Here is a 16,071-nt window from a genome sequence, read left to right as displayed (position 1 = left end):
TGATGTAGTATGTGACTTCTTCCTTCATGTCTGGCCAAAAGAACTACTTTACAAGTGCCTCAAGTGTTTTGCTCTGTCCTTTATGTCCACCTAGTTTTCCATCATGTATTTCATGTAAGATAACTTTCTTCAGTTCCACATTGTTGGGGACATACAATCTCTACAAATAGAATTTCCTCCTTGAGGGTATACATGCCATGCGGTGTCTTGTCAACTTTCACATCTTCTATAATTCAATGTATGGCTTAGTCATGTTCCAAAGCCTCCTTCACTAATTTGAGGAAGTTGCTACTGACCACATTGATGACTTTCAAATCGGCTTTTCAACTTAGGGCATCTACCATCTTGTTGGTGGAGCCTAGCTTATGTTTTATCTCTAAGTCAAATTCGGCTAGGAAGTCTAGCCATTGGGCTCGTTTGACAAATAGCTTTGGTTGGGATTGGAAATATTTGAGGGAGATGTTGTCGGTGAAGACTATTGTGTATTTGTCCTAAACATTATGCTTCCATTTTGAGAGACAATGGATTACTGTGAGCATCTCCTTCTCATGTGTACTCCATCTGGTTTCGGCATTTATGAACTTCTTGGATTCATAAGCTATGGGGTGGCCTTCTTGCATTAGCACATCCCCAATGCCATAATTTGATGCATTGGTGGAGATCTCAAAGGACTTGGTGAAGTTGGGTACTTTAAGGATAGGGGTTTTGGACTCGTGCATTTCTTCATTAGCTCAAAAGCATGTAAATATGTTATCTTCTTTGGTGAGGTGGGATAGTGGTGTAGTGATGAGGCTGTAATCCTTGATGAATCTTTTATAGAATACCGTGAAGCCTAGGAACTCCCACACTTCCCTCGCAATCTTCAACATAGGCTATTTTTGGACGGCTTCTACTTTCTTGGGGTCCACTTTGATACCAGCCGCTCCTACAATGAATCCTAGGAATTCTAACCCTTTTACTGCAAACTCACATTTTTCTAGTTATAGCTTATGTCGTCTCAGCTTCTCAAAAACTAAGTGTAAGTGTTGTTTGTGTCCTTCTAGAGTTTTGCTATATACTAGGAGATCATTGATGTAGATAATGTCAAAGACATTTATTTAGGATCTAAAGACTCCAGCCATGAGGCCACAAAAGGTGCTTGGCCCATTACTTAGTCCGAAACCTAAGTCTAACCATTCAAAACTACCATATTGGGTATGGAAAGTTGTTTTGGGGATATCTTCTTCTACTATGTGAGTCTGATGATAACCTGACCTAAGGTCTAAGTGGCTAAAATACTTGGCTCCATGTAGCCTATCTAAGAGGTCCTCCGCTAGGGGCATGGGATATTTGTTTTTGATAGTGATCTTATTAAGTGCCCTATAATCTATACATAGCCTAAGTCCCCCATCCTTCTTCTTGACAAACAACACCGAGGCACCAAAGGGGGATTTGCTAGGGTGGTAGATAAAACCTTGTTCTTCTAATTCATGAAACTATTTCTTCAACTCCATGAGTTCTGTGTGATTCATACGATAAGGTGCTCTAGCTAGTGGGGTGGATCCGGGAATGAGTTCGATCTTGTGATCCATATCCCTTTTGGGTGTGGTAGGCCCTTGGGTAGTTTTGCTGGCATTACATTCTTAAACTCCTCAAGTATTTATGCCGCTACTGTATTATTGGCTTGGGGTTTGGGCTTCTTGGTGGCCTCCTGCTCAATGGGTCAAATCATGCATAGATAAACCATATCTCCTTGCTTAATTGACTTATCTACTTGCTTGGCATTGCACGTCATGATACACGATATGATATGGTTCACTTGACAAGGTGGTGCTTGGGTTGGTGCCCCTGGTTGGCTTGCACTTGATTTCACTGTTTGCAATGAGACTCCATGCTTATTCTCCTTCATTTGCACTTTGATTGCTGTTCGACTTGGCAGCTGTATTCTTTCATAGGGCACTTTAATACCTTCTCCTTGAATATCCAACATCATCTCATTAACTCCTTTCCCAAACATTGTGATGACATACTTATCATAGAATTCCAAGCCTAGGATAACTTCAAAATCATCCATGGGAATGACTAAGAAGTTGGGTTTTGCTTTCCACTTTCTTACTTCTACTTGTATTGCAAAGACCTGTTTCACCTTCTTGGCCTCTCATTGTGCAAACATTACTATTAATCCTTTTGGGGCCTTAGACAATTTTAGCCATGTTTGGCTGCACACTCTTGTGTGATAAAGTTATGGGTGGGCCCTATGTCCACCATAATGGCTTGATTCCCTTCACTCACTTTGCGCTTGACGTATAGGTGGTGGACTACTGCTACCCGAGCCGCCATGCATTGGGGACGAGCATTAACTATCCCCACTCTTGGGTGGTCCATGCTTTCATCACTTCTGCTTGGGATTTCTTGGGATGCATAGGGGTTATGGTTCCTCTCCTCCATATGCACTAGTGACTGTCACTCTAGACCTACTTGATGAGGCAGTGTCTTCCATGGGACATCTGTTTTGATAGTGGGGTCCCCCACACTTGAAACATCTAATCCCTATGGTTTGGGCCTTGGGGTCTCCACCATGACGGATTTGATCCTGTGGGCCCATATGATGCACTTAGGGTTGGTCTGTAGTATTTGCCCCCCCCCCCCCCCCCCATTTGCCAAGTGCTCCTCTTAGTACTAAGGCAGATTGTGACACAGCTGGGGTCATGCTTGAGGTTTGACTCCACATCTCCAGGGATGGGCCTCTAGGAGCATTGGGTCTCGAGGTCCATGAATTGTTGTTGAGGTTGGTGTTGAATTTGTTCTCGTTCCCTTGGGCTGTCCTCTTGCCTTTTAGATCCACTAGTATTTTAGCCATTCTCATGGCCTCGGCTAAGCTAGTTGGCTCATGTCTCTCTACATCTCTTCTAGCCCATTCTTGCATGCCAAATAAGAATCCATGTAGTTTAGTGTCAGTGTTCATGTTGTGTAGTTGTAGCATGAGTTGCCTGTATTTGCTGACATACTTCTTCATCTTCCCTTGCATTTGTTTGAGGTTTCTCCATTCATCTTTGACTTTGAATTTCTCCATCTATGGAATGAAGTAATCTTGGAGTTTCTCTTGGAGTTCTTCCCATGAAAAGATGTGGTGTCCTTGCTCCTATTCTAGCAAGTACCAACTAGCAGCGTCCTCCTCCAAGTAGATTGCTGCCACCTCTCCCTTCTCGTCTTTAGTGATCCTGGCATACTTCAAGTATATGTCTACTTCGGCGATCCATCTCTTCAAGACCAACCCGTCCCGCTCTCCTTTGTACTTGGTGGGTTGGGGCATCTTGAACTTGCCGTTGTTGTCTTCTAAACTGTTGCTCTCCTCCTCTTCTCTATGGCTGTGCCTTTTGTCCTTCCTCTTACCTCTGGCTTCCACTACCTTCTCATTGTCCTTTCGTATATCTCGCGCCCTTCTAGAAGTCTCCTCTCTCCCTAATCTATCCATCTCCTCTTGTAGCTTTTGCCTTCTCTCCTCTTCTTATTGTTGTAACACCCACTCTCTATAACCCTGCTCCACTTCTAATTTTCTTCTCCTTTCCTCTTTCTCTTCTTTCATCTGCATGTTCCTCCAAATTGAGTCCAATAGGCTTGACATGCTCTCCAATTGCCTCTCTAGTTGACCTGACTTCTCCTCTTGGACTACTCTCCATTCTTGTCCTTTGCTCTTCTTCCTCTTTTCCATTATTGGGATGGGTACATTCTCTTTGTTGTCCTCTATGTGGTTGTGTGGAGTTGCGCCTCAGCTTTCAGAGTTGTCGATGCGGGAAGTTGTGTTTTGCCTTTGGGTGGTGGTTGTGCCACATGGAAGCCGCATCACATCTTTAGATGGTGGATGGTGTCGAGGTTGCCATGACAGGGGTTGTTACGCCGGGGGTCGTCGTGACAAGGGTATGCGACGTGGGTCGTTTCAGCTCGTTCTCTTTGGGGCACTGGATCTTCTCTCTTGCTTCTGTGTGAGCACTCCTTCACTTTGAGCAAGAGTTGCTTTGATACCAAGTGTGATGCACCTGCACTTGTTCACTCACTCAATACGGCACGAAAGGTAACACGATATGTGAGAGCAAGGTATACTTTTGTATATTCAATCAAAGAAACGGTACAACATAGGCACATCCCAAGACTACACCCTTGTGATGCCGCATATAAGAGAGTTCACCACTGGGTATAGGGAATCACATGTAGACCAAGCAGGGCTCAGAGTCACTACTACTCCCTATATAGGTGTTTTTAATAGCAACACCATGGTACAACTACAACCACATGCCCCGCTCTCTCTCTCTCTCTCATCTTTCTTATGTCCTCTCAATCTTCAATCTTTCTCTAAATTCTCTCTCTTTTTTTCGTAATGGGTAGTTTATATTATATCAATTCTCTATCTTTTGCTCTTTATAACATTTTTTTCCTCTCCCTCTCGTTCTCTCTCTTCAATTTTCTTTTCTTCCCTCCTTCCCTCCCTCTTTCCCCCCCTCTCAATTTCCTATCTTATATCTCTTTCTAAAATCTCTCTTTCCCTCTCAAAAATTTTCCTCTCCCTCTCCCTCTCTCCAAATTTTTTCCCCATTGCTATTTTTTTTCTCTCCAAATCTCTCTCTCTCTCTCTCTCTCTCTCTCTCTCTCTCTCTCTCTCTCTCGTTTCATTCTTCTCTCCCTCTCTAGATCCCACCCCCTCCAATTCTCTCTCTATCTCCCTCCCTCCCCCCACCCCTTCTCCAAATTTTCTATCCTCTCTCCCTGTCCCTTTGTTAAAAAATTTATCCTCTTTGCAAATCTCTCTCTCTCTCTTCATTGGTGTTGGAGTAGCGTACAATCTCATTGGATAGGTCTGTAAAAGGGGGACCCTCTTCCATCTCCATCTTCCTCTCCCTCCTATTGCTATGGCTCCCCGGTAGCATATCTTGACCCCCATGGGGGAAAGTACCAGAGGGCAATATATAGCATCCACTATTTACTACATTGAAATCTCTTTTTGGGAAAAAAATTGAAGTAAGGTTTAGGATCTAAGTTTGGTATCATTCTGGTGCTTTGGATATTACCGAAGCCACAATCTAGATAATAATATATAATAAATACAAATAAATAATAAATACATATTACAGATAATATAGATAGATTATTACATTAAGATCTATTTTTGGGGGAAAAATTAAAGCAAGATTAGGGACATAAGTTCAGAATCATTCCGGTGTGTTTTGGGTATTACCAAAGTCATAGTCTAAATAATAATATAAAATATAAATTTTACCTTATGTATTCAAAAACTTTTACGCAATTCAAAAGGATGAAAAATTGAATAGCTATAATAATGATGAGATGAGTAGATGAAAATATATTGAAGAGATTGCTGTACATCCAGATTCTGCAACATGGAAAGGTATTTGTGGAAATATATATTTGTACCCGTGTATTATGATAATGGTGGCATTAAAAAACCTGGAAAATAAAAAGTAGAATTACGGAAAGAAGCCACGAGCCTGAAGGTGCTATAAATCAGAATTCACAAAGTAAAGGATTAAATTTTAACGAATTTACGATTTACGATTTTAAAAGGGCCCGGAACCGAGGTAATAAAAAGGTGAAAGAAAAAGTGAGCCAACGTAAACAAGTGACAATAAAAAGCAGACTCCGCGAAACTCTCGAATTTACAAATTTCCGGAAAAGCGTAATAATGACATATATATCTAATTGGCGAATAAAAGATCAAAAATATTGCGGTATAATTTGATTGAATATTATGGTAAGCGAGGCGCAATAAACGAGCAGTAATGAAGATTGGCTCTGGAGTCAAAATATGAACCACAACTTACGGGGCAAAAAAAAAAGAAACTAAGAAAAGTACAGAACGAGAAGTGAACTTGAGAACTCGTCCTTAATCAAACATGCTTGCAACAAATTCTTTGCATGCAGGCAGGAGGTAGTGGGGCGGCTCAGTGTCACACAGACACACAGAGAGAGAGAGAGAGAGAGAGAGAGAGAGAGAGGCTCAGTCACAGAGAGAGAGAGAGGAGAGACGCGAAACGAGAGAGAGAGAGAGAGAGAGCGCGCTTAAGCCTTTTCTTCTTCTTCGTTCCGTATTCCACTACTTGATCACCAACCTCGTGTTGTGCTTCTTCTTCTTCTTCTTCTTGTTCTTGTTCTTCTCGTAACTCCTGCCAACATCCATGGCGGACTCTTCCTCCCAGCAGCCTCCGCTTGGTCTCCAGCCTCCCACACAAATGACCAGGCCCGGCATCGGCAACAGCGGACGCCGCTTTGAGCTTGTCTGCAACCACTTCTCGGTTTCGCACAAGCCAACACAGGACATCTTCCAATACGACGTAAGTGCTCTTCTTTTGGTTTTTTCCTCTCATTCACTAAAGTTCCTCCATGTTCATCCGGTGGCACCATACGCAAGGGTAGATGTGTTGACAAACCTGTTTGCGGGAGAATTTTATAGAAAATCTCTCTACGTGAACGCTTTCTGTCTTTTTTGTAAGATCTCCTCTTTTTACCTTTGTCAGGGTAGTTATTAATGTTCTGCTTTTTTTACTGCTCGACTTCTGTGTTTATTGAATTTCTGACAACTAATGTCTGACAACGCAATGCCAACCGTTTGTACCTTGTTGATTCCATTGATGCGTCCTTAAGCCTTGATAATAGTGATTGCTTTGATAGGATCAAATGTTGTTTTCTTGTAGAGCTGTTCAAATCATCCTAAAACTTTAAAAGTCTGTTTATTGTTTGTAGTGGCTCCGTTTACACTTCCTGATATTCGATGTTTATCTGCAATGTGTTTCCTTTCGTATGCTTCGACAGAGTTGACCCCCTTTGGTTTGTATATGTAGATAGCTCTCTCGACTAATGGTCATATGTGTCATGCAGGTCTGCATTATGGATGGAAATGCGTCTTCGTCCTCTCCTGATAAATTAAAGGATGCCAATATATCCAACAAGAACTTGAGTCGATCCATTATCTCACAGGTTCACAAGGTCTATGGAGCTTGCGAATTTGGTGGCAAGCGGTTTGCTTACGACGGTGAAAAGGGCCTATACACCTCAGGCGCTTTGCCATTCCGAGTGCAAGAGTTCTCTGTTATACTTGACGATGAAGCACCACCACAAAGAAATGCAAAGTAACATATTATTATATACGTGTCTGGGTTAGTGGAGTGACCTTTCATCTTTTAAATCTCAACCTTTATGCCTTGTCAATGTATCTTAATTCCAGGGGATTTGGGGATGTTCATTCTGCTGATGATGATGCAAAAAAGAAGCGAAGAATTGAAAGTGCAAAATCTAGTAGAGGTTTCAGACGAGAGTTCAAAGTGAAGATAGAGTTTGCAGCTAATATCAAAATGGATTCTCTTGAGGCTTTACTACAAGGAGGCAAGAGCGATACTCGGGCTCAAGATGCTTTGAGAGTGCTTGACATTGCCATGCGGCAACATGCTGCGGCAAAGTATAATCTATACTCTAGTTACATTCAATGATGTCTGAAAAACCACAAGCTCCAAAAGTTTTGAGGAGAAGCTGTTGATAGAACAATCCATTTCAAGTGATCTTGACAAGTGCGTATGATTTGCAGGGGTTATTTGCTTATAAGAGATAATTATTTCAGTCCCATGTTTGGGGTAGCAGACCTCGGTGAAGGAGTTCAGGTCTGTCAAGGGTTTCATGTTAGTTTCAGGCCGTCAATGCAAGGGTTGTCATTGAACCTTGGTATGTCTCTTCGCTTGTTGACTTCCAAGTCTGGCCTCAACCTTTGGGTCCTCAATATGAAATTCATGATGGCAGCATTACCGGATGAGTACTAGAATTTGGCTCGATGTTGTAGTTTAAGTGGTCTGCTCGGGTGAAGCATGCCAAAGTCTAATATTAGAAATATGGTGACTGAAGTCATTGGGTGAGTGCTATTTCTGCCTGCAAGTCTCGGCTTTTCTGATCTGATGTAGTGTGGCATGCTTTGAGTCCAGATGTTGCAACTACAACCCTATTCAAGCCAATGACAGTATTGGACTTTTTAAAGGAGCGGTTCTGCACCCCTCAACAATCAAGGGGCACAGACTGGATGAGAAGCATTGACTGGGACCGGGTGAGGATGCTATTACTGTGGCTGGGAAATTATTTAGACTATCAGCAATGATAGATATGCATGCATCTTGGTACAGAATATTGCTTCTACATTGATCTTCCCTTTTTTAATTGCACCTGGATGTATGTTTTGGGCCTTTATGACTTTGGAAATACTTGACTGAATTTCCTGGACAGGTAAGAAGAATCTTGAAAGGAGTAAAAGTTATTTCCCATCACACGAATATGATTCATAGGATCATTGGATTCAGTGACTGTTCGTGTGCAGAACAAAAGTGAGTGGTCTAAGTTAGATCAGCACTTAGAGTATTCATAGCAGGGACTTATTATGTTCTCAGTCTTGAAACATTTGCTCTTTGATGTGCATGTTCTAACTTTTGATTTTGATTTGGTTGGGATGTGGGTCTGATTAATTGTAAGGTTTGCAAGGAAAATAGTTGATGGTGAAGGCAATGTGAATGAATCTGAACTTTCAGTTGAGGAATACATGGAGTTGAAATACAACATCCGGTTGAACTATCCATTCTTACCCTGCATTGCGGCAGGGAGGCAGAAACGACCAACATATGTTCCAATCGAGGTGTGTTGCTTATTTTGTTATTTTGTATGTTTATATTTGTGAATACAATCAAATTTGCATCATGAACTTTTGATCTTGCAGCTTTGTGAGATTATTGAAGGTCAGAGGTACACCAAAACTTTATCCAGTGCTCAGAGACAAAGGATGATTGATGAAGCACGTCAGGCGCCTGAGCAGCGCAAGAATGTTGTACAAAAGGTGTGCTCTTTGACCGTAGTTTGTTGCTGTTCGTTTACCAATGGGATTGTTATTTGAGTTGCACTGGCAGTGGCAGTTCTTATTCTTTCAAACTTGAATCTGACAAGAGCCCTCTCCTGTTTGTGAAGATGCATCTGCTGATCAAACTATAGGTCTGTTAAATTTGTGTGAAGTATAGCTAGCACCAACTAGGCTGACTTTGCAGTTTCCTCTGGAGAACTCCTTACCATTTTAACGAGGATCAGATCAATCTCTTGAATGTCCTACACCTGTGTCTGCCCTTGCAAATCTGGCAGATCTGGTCCATCAAAAAGTGGCTTTGGCTTGTCTAAATTTGGTCTTGCTGTGTCTTTTGCAGGCCATGGATGTCAGTGAGTACAATTCAGATGGTCTGTTGAATGATTTCAATGTAAAGGTTGATGGAAAAATGAGAAGGATCACAGGACGACTTTTAGACACACCAGCAGTGAGAAAATCGAGCTATCTTAAGTTTAAAGTGTTCACACAGAACTTGGAATTTCCAATCTGATACTAACATGGTATCTCACTCACAGCTGAAGTTTGGAAATACAGAGGAGATTCCCCAACGTGGGAAATGGAATTACAATAATAAGGTATACAGAATAGATGGCTCGGATTGTGGTCATCTATTCAGTTTTGAGAGCTGATGGCCCTACATGGACTCTTTTGTACCAACTGCCTAAATAAACATTCTATTGAAGATGATGCACTAAATACTGCTGATTATTCTATGTGTGCTTCAGAAAATGGCCAATGGTGCTGAGATCACTTGCTGGGTGGTTCTGAACTTTGATTCTAGGATGAGAGACCAAGATGTGGATAAAGTCTGTTACGAGCTTGCAAATGTATGCAACAGCAAAGGAATGGTAATTTAAATCTCCTAATATTTCTGCTGTTGATAATCTTTCTGCTGGTTATATCTCTCTTGTGTCTGTTGATTCTCGCCTCTTGTTTTGGTGGCAGAAAGTGCCACGCTACGCATTTGTGGAGAAAAATTTTCAAAAGTTACCAGCCCCAGATAGGGTTAACAATATCCTACAGGAAGTCAAGAAGAAATTATCATCACCACCTGTTTTTATGCTCTGCTTTCTTCCTGTGAAGAAAACAAGTGACTTATATGGTTGGACCTGCCATCTTTTTCTTTCTCTTTTGGGTATTTAAAAAATTTAAAATTAACATTGCCAATGAGGAATCTACATGGACTATTGCTGCATAAATTTGCACTCTGTTCAACTGACCAAAGATCATTGGTTGTGCAAAAAGTTTCAAGGGTGCAAAATCCTACAAGAAGTTAAGAAGAAAACCAGCCCCTGATAGGGTTAACAATATCCTACAAGAAGTGAAGAAGAAATTATCATCATCGCCTGTTCTTAGTCTGCTTTCTTCCAGTGAAGAAAACGAGTGACTTGTGGTTGGGCCTGCCATATTTTTTTTTGCCTTTTTTGGGGATTTAAAAATTAATATTGCCTATGAAGAATCTACATGGACTATTGTGCTGCTCAAATTTGCACTGTGTTCAACTGATTGAAGATCATTGGCCATGCTAAAAGTTTCAAGGGTGCAAAAGTGTGTAATCTTTGCAACTGAACCATTGTTACTCCTTGTCGGCAATGTTTTCATCTGTGCTACATCTGGTATTTCTTCCAACCTTTTTTAAAATGGAAGAACCCACTTTGATTAGGCTTCTTCAATCCTAGCTCAACCTGAAAAAATTTTAAACAACACTGGCTCAGTTTTGGGAGTAGGTAGAATCTAATGCTTAGCTCTTCTTTAGCAAGTGAGAAGTTAGTCTAAAATCAATACAAGGGTGAGTGCTTTCCTACAAAAAGTTGAGGTTAAGGGAAAGGGGTTTGCAGTAAGTAGACATGTATACTTTTATTTGTATGCACCTTGCTTGCAATTGTTAAACTGGTGAGGGCATATTACCGAAAGAAAGAGGGAAATATTCTTCTAAAAAGTATAAGCATGGTCTCATAGCTATAATGCATTACCAAGACATTTCATGTTTTAGTTGATAGCTTGTGATTATCAGTGAAATAACATATTCTATATTCTAGATAAATCACGGAGGGATTATCTTTTATGAACTTCATAACCTAATGTTTTTGAGTTATGCGTGTGTTGCATCACTCATATTCTTACTATAAACTAGAAAGTATGACTTAGTTAAATATTTGTGAAACTTTATGCTCCTTAAAGTAAAAATTTTCACCTTGTTGAACTTTCATTTGAGCAGCACCCTTGAAGAAGACACTAGAAACCAAGCTGTCAGTTGTGACCCAATGTATTGCACCCAGGATGCCAGTCAAAGATCAGTATCTAACCAACGTCGCTTTGAAGATAAATGCCAAGGTCTTTCTAAATCGCAGGATCTGTTCTAAGGCCTATGAAAGTGTTCTTTTTAAGAGGGCTTGGGCTACTTCAGAATACTTTCTTCTTTCTTTCTATAAAATGTAGTCTGTCGAAGCTCAGATATTGAATTTGTGCTTTTCAAGAGCATCCTTGAGCTGCTGTCTTTCATTCATAACAAAATTTGATTTGTTGAGCTTAGACTGTCAGTGTTCAAATGTATGCGATCGATGAAAAAACAAGTGCTCATAAGTAGTCCAAAACCTTTCTATTTCAACTTCTGAACAGTTGGGTGGCTATAATTCTTGGCTAACACTCGAATTCCAAGGGAACTTACCAAAGATATCTCGAATTCCGACTGTAATCTTTGGGATGGATGTATCACATGGATCTCCCGGACACTCAGATTCACCCTCGATTGCTGCGGTAAACATTGCCAACTTCAACCTAATGTTTGCTTTCTCTTGGCTCTTTTGTGCTCCTCTTGAGATATTTTGTTACTGAGCAGGTGGTGGCATCAAGGGAGTGGCCGAATATATCCAAGTACTCAGTCAGACTGAGAGCTCAATCACAGAAAGTTGAAATGATTGCAGGGCTGTATGAAGAGACGCCAGCTGGAGGAATGATTGTGTGAGTTGATCAAAGCTGATGTCCTGGCTGCATAAGTTGCTCTAAACTTAAACATGATTTCAATGATTTCAAGGTTTTCATCGTTCACTTTCCATTTTTCACATGGGTTTTCACAGAGAGTTGTTGAAAGAATTCCACAGCAGTTGTAAGCAGGTGCCAGGAGTTCCAGATCGTCGCCCAACACAAATCATCATATTCAGGTTAGTATGTATGGTTACAGGTAAGGTGAGATCTAGGTTTAAATTGTGTTGTGGTTTGTTAGACCTGTAGATTGACTTCAACTTGCTGCTCCACTGCAGGGATGGTGTAAGCGAGTCACAGTTTGAGCAAGTGCTTAGGGAGGAGTACTTAGCATTTAAAAAGGTAGGATAATCTTCATCATGTTCTGTAAGTTCTGTCTTTCAGAAGTGGGTATATATTGTTTAAATGAATTTGGCTATGTAGGCTTTCTCACACATAGATAAGAGTGGGACCTATGACCCTAAAATCACATTGATAGTGGTGCAAAAGAGACATCATACACGTTTTTTCCCAGCAAATGGCACAGGAAACATTCCTCCAGGTATTGTTTGCATTTGTTCAATCTATGAATGGTTAGCCTTTTTTAAGGCTAACATGATGCTTTCATTCTGACAGGAACAATTGTTGATGTGGGAGTGTGCCACCCAAGAGATTATGATTTCTACCTTAGTGCTCATGCTGGCATCATTGTGAGTTAATCCCTGGCACTCTTTTCAGTACATATGGAGTGTGTGGTTCAAAATATTGTCTACTTAATGCTCCGGTGTCTTAATAATCTCCAGCTTTAGAGGTTATAACTGGCTCTCATGCAGGGAACAACTCGTCCTACACATTATCATGTGTTGGTGGATGAAAACGGTTTTACGGTGGATGAACTACAACAGTTGACACATAGCTTGTGCTATACGTAAGTGATTGTTTCAAGGATTCCACTTATGGTGGTACTACACTTGGGCACTTTACTAGACTTTCAAGACCAATAAGTAAAGTTAGCTACATGTTTAGTAAGCAAGGAGGAAAAGGAATATGCACCATGTTCACTTATAAAATATCTAGTAAGAGCTTTGGCTTGGTGTCACCCTTATGTGGGGATGCTTGCGATTAGTCTTCTATTATTCATGTATGATTTGGAAATAGCTCTTTTGATCACCTTGTTGTCATTCACTACAGGTATGCGAGAAGTACAACTGCTGTTTCCACTGGTGAGTATGTAGTTCCTTCAAATGCCCATGTGGAATTTATTCATTTCACTAGAGTCGATGAAACAGACTTTTAGGCTGCATCAGTCTTTTCTTGTAGACGAACACTCTAAAACATCATGAGCTTTTTCGGCCTTTTTGGTTGGTTCGGTCACACTAAGTTTTAATGCAGGTTTTAAGGTGATATCAGAATTGTGATGTCTGAACCCATTGCCTTGTGGAGACTTTACCGGTCAACCTCAAATCTCTTACTAAAAAAGAAATTTGACAGGGATCAGTGAGTTTCTGGGTTGCTGGTTAACACACGTTATCTAACTGAAACAAACCAGTAGTTGAACCCGTGGGAGACTCCTTTCACAGTATCTTTATCCCATTATGATTTGAGGAGTTTGTCACCCCTTTCGTTGGTGTTTTCTGTACTATGCAGTTAATTCCTATTTTTGGTTTTCTGTAATACCTATGCCTGTTTGAATAGAATGAAGGAAAAACTGCGGGAAGTGAGTGTATGAGGCTGTGCAAGCATGCGATGACTAGCTTGCTAGAGATACTTTGCTCTGCTGGTTTTGTGTGGTATGAGTTGTGTTTGGCACGTTCTTTAAGCTTTTGTATAGAGCACTAAATTTTGGGTATTATGCACTGTTTGCAGTGGCACCTGTTGCATATGCACACCTGGCAGCTACACATGCTCGGAACTTTTTAGATCATGAAGGATCAGAGACCTCGTCGATGACCGGAAGGTCTGGGTCAGCTCCTGTTCGTTTTCCTGAGCTACACAGAGACATGAGGCAGAAAATGTTTTACTGCTGAATGGTTGATCAGGAAGCAATCTGCTCCAAACAACGAAGGTTGACCAGGTAGCATTCTGTTCCAAATAATGAAGGTTTTCAGGTTAGTGTGAACTCTTCATGCAATGTGGCAAGCGATGGCAGGCAAAGGCCTGAGTCGTGTGGTCGGTTAAGTGCGGGTACAGTTCACTACTGTTAATAGCCTATAAACCACTAAGATACAGCGACTGATTCGGTAAAGTCCTGGATGGTGGGTTGACTGCTGTCACTAGAGTCTGTTGCCTGGAAACCCACAAAGATGGAGGGACTTACAAGGTCCGGTTTTGGTGATGTCTGAGACTTTTGGAGTCCAGAGTCTTGTGACACCTCCACAATTTTGTAACGAGGCTGTGTCCTCGAGCTAAAAGATTGGGATCAATAAATTAAGGATTGTGTATTTGATTCTTTAAAAGTTTAGAGGCGCGCGCGCGAAGCTTCCTATGTGGCTCATTGTGGTGCCACGATTTCTGACGGTTTTTGGATGTCTTTCTGTTTACGAAGTCGTAACCGTTTGTAACAAGATAAGGTTTTTTGCTGACCCCGAAAAGGTTCAATACAAGAAAAGGGAGACCAAGATATTTGGCGAAGGCCGGGAGAGGATGATGTGTGGAGGGTGAGTTAGCATAATCATATATATGTCGCCACAAAACCAAGTTTGTGAGACAGTACTGCACACTTTGAACTGTGTAAAGAGAATGCGCATCCTCACTGAACATGGGAGGGCATGATCCTGGTCTTTATACAAATTTGGAGAGAATTTTGTAACTATTCATTATACATTTTGTATGGTACTCGTGTGCCTTCATACACTACACATTTATAGGAATCAATCTCTTTCGCTTTCATTATTTTGCGGAGTGATTTAACCATTCATGCATCTTCTTTCATAGTAATGCTATTCATACGACTTCAAGCAGGAAACATTGGGATCTCAGTAACTCGGCCATGTTCGACAAAAGATGGGAAGGAGTGAGTCGCAATTACGGAGGAGAGTGTGTCGCCATGGGACTAGGTTTGTGAGCCAGTACTTCAGATATGCATGTGTATGATGGCGTGCACTTGGCTTAACATGGAGGGCATCTATATCTTTTAAAATTTTGGAGAGAATTTTGCCAAGCCTTCACCATAAATACTGTACACAGCAACCATGGACTTATGCACGGTACATTCACAGAAAGCTATTCTTTTTTGCCACCTATTTTCACAAGCGATCATATTGTTCATGCTTTTTTGTTATTAGCCACATCTATCACAGCCATATGAAATCAAGAAGCACCATCACAAATGCTCGTTGTTACTTCAGACAAAAGCTCAGAAAGGTATTTCATGCCCTTTCTCCTATCCTTGCAAATTTTCATTCATCATAATGCCACCGACGATCCAGTCTCAAGATCCTATCTCCAAAGGCACCGACCATGCAATGCTAATACTACGAGTTCCCCTAGACTCATCAAAAGTAGTCTACAGTATATATTCCTTGATGGATGTTGCAATGCGATGGGGTATATCAATCCTAGCAATAAACTTTTCACGTTATATTCCTTGATGGATGTTGCAATGCGATGGGGTATATCAATCCTAGCAATAAAATTTTCACGTTTAAATCTTTGTGTCACAAATTTATACACGGCTATGCTTTCTAACTTCGAATTATCTGCATGCTTTTAAAGAACGGTATAGATCGTTTCTTTATTTTTGAAACAATGTTGTCACCACCCCCATGTTCTTGGAAACGCTTGTTCATCTTTTGGGAAATAGCTGCTCTTGTTGAATTTGCTTTCCTCTCCTACAACTCCAGCAATCAAGGGGTGTCGACAAATAGATTCCTTTGTGTTTCCAACCTAGCTTAGCAATGTTAGCCATAAGAATTAATCATTGTTTAATTATTTGTCCAAAGTTGCATCCTAGTTATAACTCAATTTGCTTGTCCCTCAACAATGATCGTGAGTAAATGTTCTTTAAGTGGGAAAGCAATCCTTGAACCAAGGATCTCAATGATTTTGATGTGAATTGGGAATGACTATTGGTTATAAAGTAATCAATGACAAGAAGAGCTAGTACCAATGTTATGTCTTAGGATTAGGTTCACAGCAAAAGAAACATGACCAACACTCATAGATGAGCACTCTAATAAAAATATTTGCACTATCGCAATATCTTAGGATCTAGCTAG

General features: G+C 40.9%; 1 protein-coding gene across 1 annotated transcript; it reads left to right on the top strand.

Moving 5' to 3' along the window:
• Positions 1-5,848: 5,848 nt before the first annotated feature.
• LOC148026433 (protein argonaute 16-like) lies at positions 5,849-14,745 on the top strand. The gene is made up of 22 exons (XM_087690873.1): positions 5,849-6,323; positions 6,868-7,118; positions 7,214-7,444; positions 7,571-7,704; positions 7,959-8,077; positions 8,254-8,351; positions 8,497-8,656; positions 8,738-8,854; positions 9,213-9,320; positions 9,409-9,468; positions 9,619-9,741; positions 9,839-9,995; positions 11,112-11,227; positions 11,513-11,650; positions 11,733-11,854; positions 11,971-12,054; positions 12,154-12,217; positions 12,299-12,416; positions 12,491-12,564; positions 12,688-12,782; positions 13,046-13,077; positions 13,721-14,745. Exons 1-22 carry the CDS (start codon positions 6,168-6,170, stop codon positions 13,879-13,881), a joined length of 2,718 nt encoding a protein of 905 aa, XP_087546999.1. The 5' UTR covers positions 5,849-6,167; the 3' UTR covers positions 13,882-14,745.
• Positions 14,746-16,071: the final 1,326 nt, after the last annotated feature.

The sequence above is a fragment of the Lygodium microphyllum genome, chromosome 13 (assembly GCF_053477565.2).
Source record: "Lygodium microphyllum isolate KBCC chromosome 13, Lygodium_microphyllum_v1.1.10, whole genome shotgun sequence".
NCBI classification, from domain to species: Eukaryota; Viridiplantae; Streptophyta; class Polypodiopsida; order Schizaeales; family Lygodiaceae; genus Lygodium; species Lygodium microphyllum.
This window is presented reverse-complemented; position numbering and strand designations above follow the sequence as displayed.

Bases quoted from the DNA above. Each gene is read 5' to 3' on its own strand.
- LOC148026433 (XM_087690873.1), top strand. From the start codon at position 6,168: ATGGCGGACTCTTCCTCCCAGCAGCCTCCGCTTGGTCTCCAGCCTCCC. The intron at 8,078-8,253 runs GTGAGGATGCTA...TTTCCTGGACAG, and splicing joins GAAGCATTGACTGGGACCGG to GTAAGAAGAATCTTGAAAGG. The intron at 9,996-11,111 runs GTTGGACCTGCC...TCATTTGAGCAG, and splicing joins GAAAACAAGTGACTTATATG to CACCCTTGAAGAAGACACTA.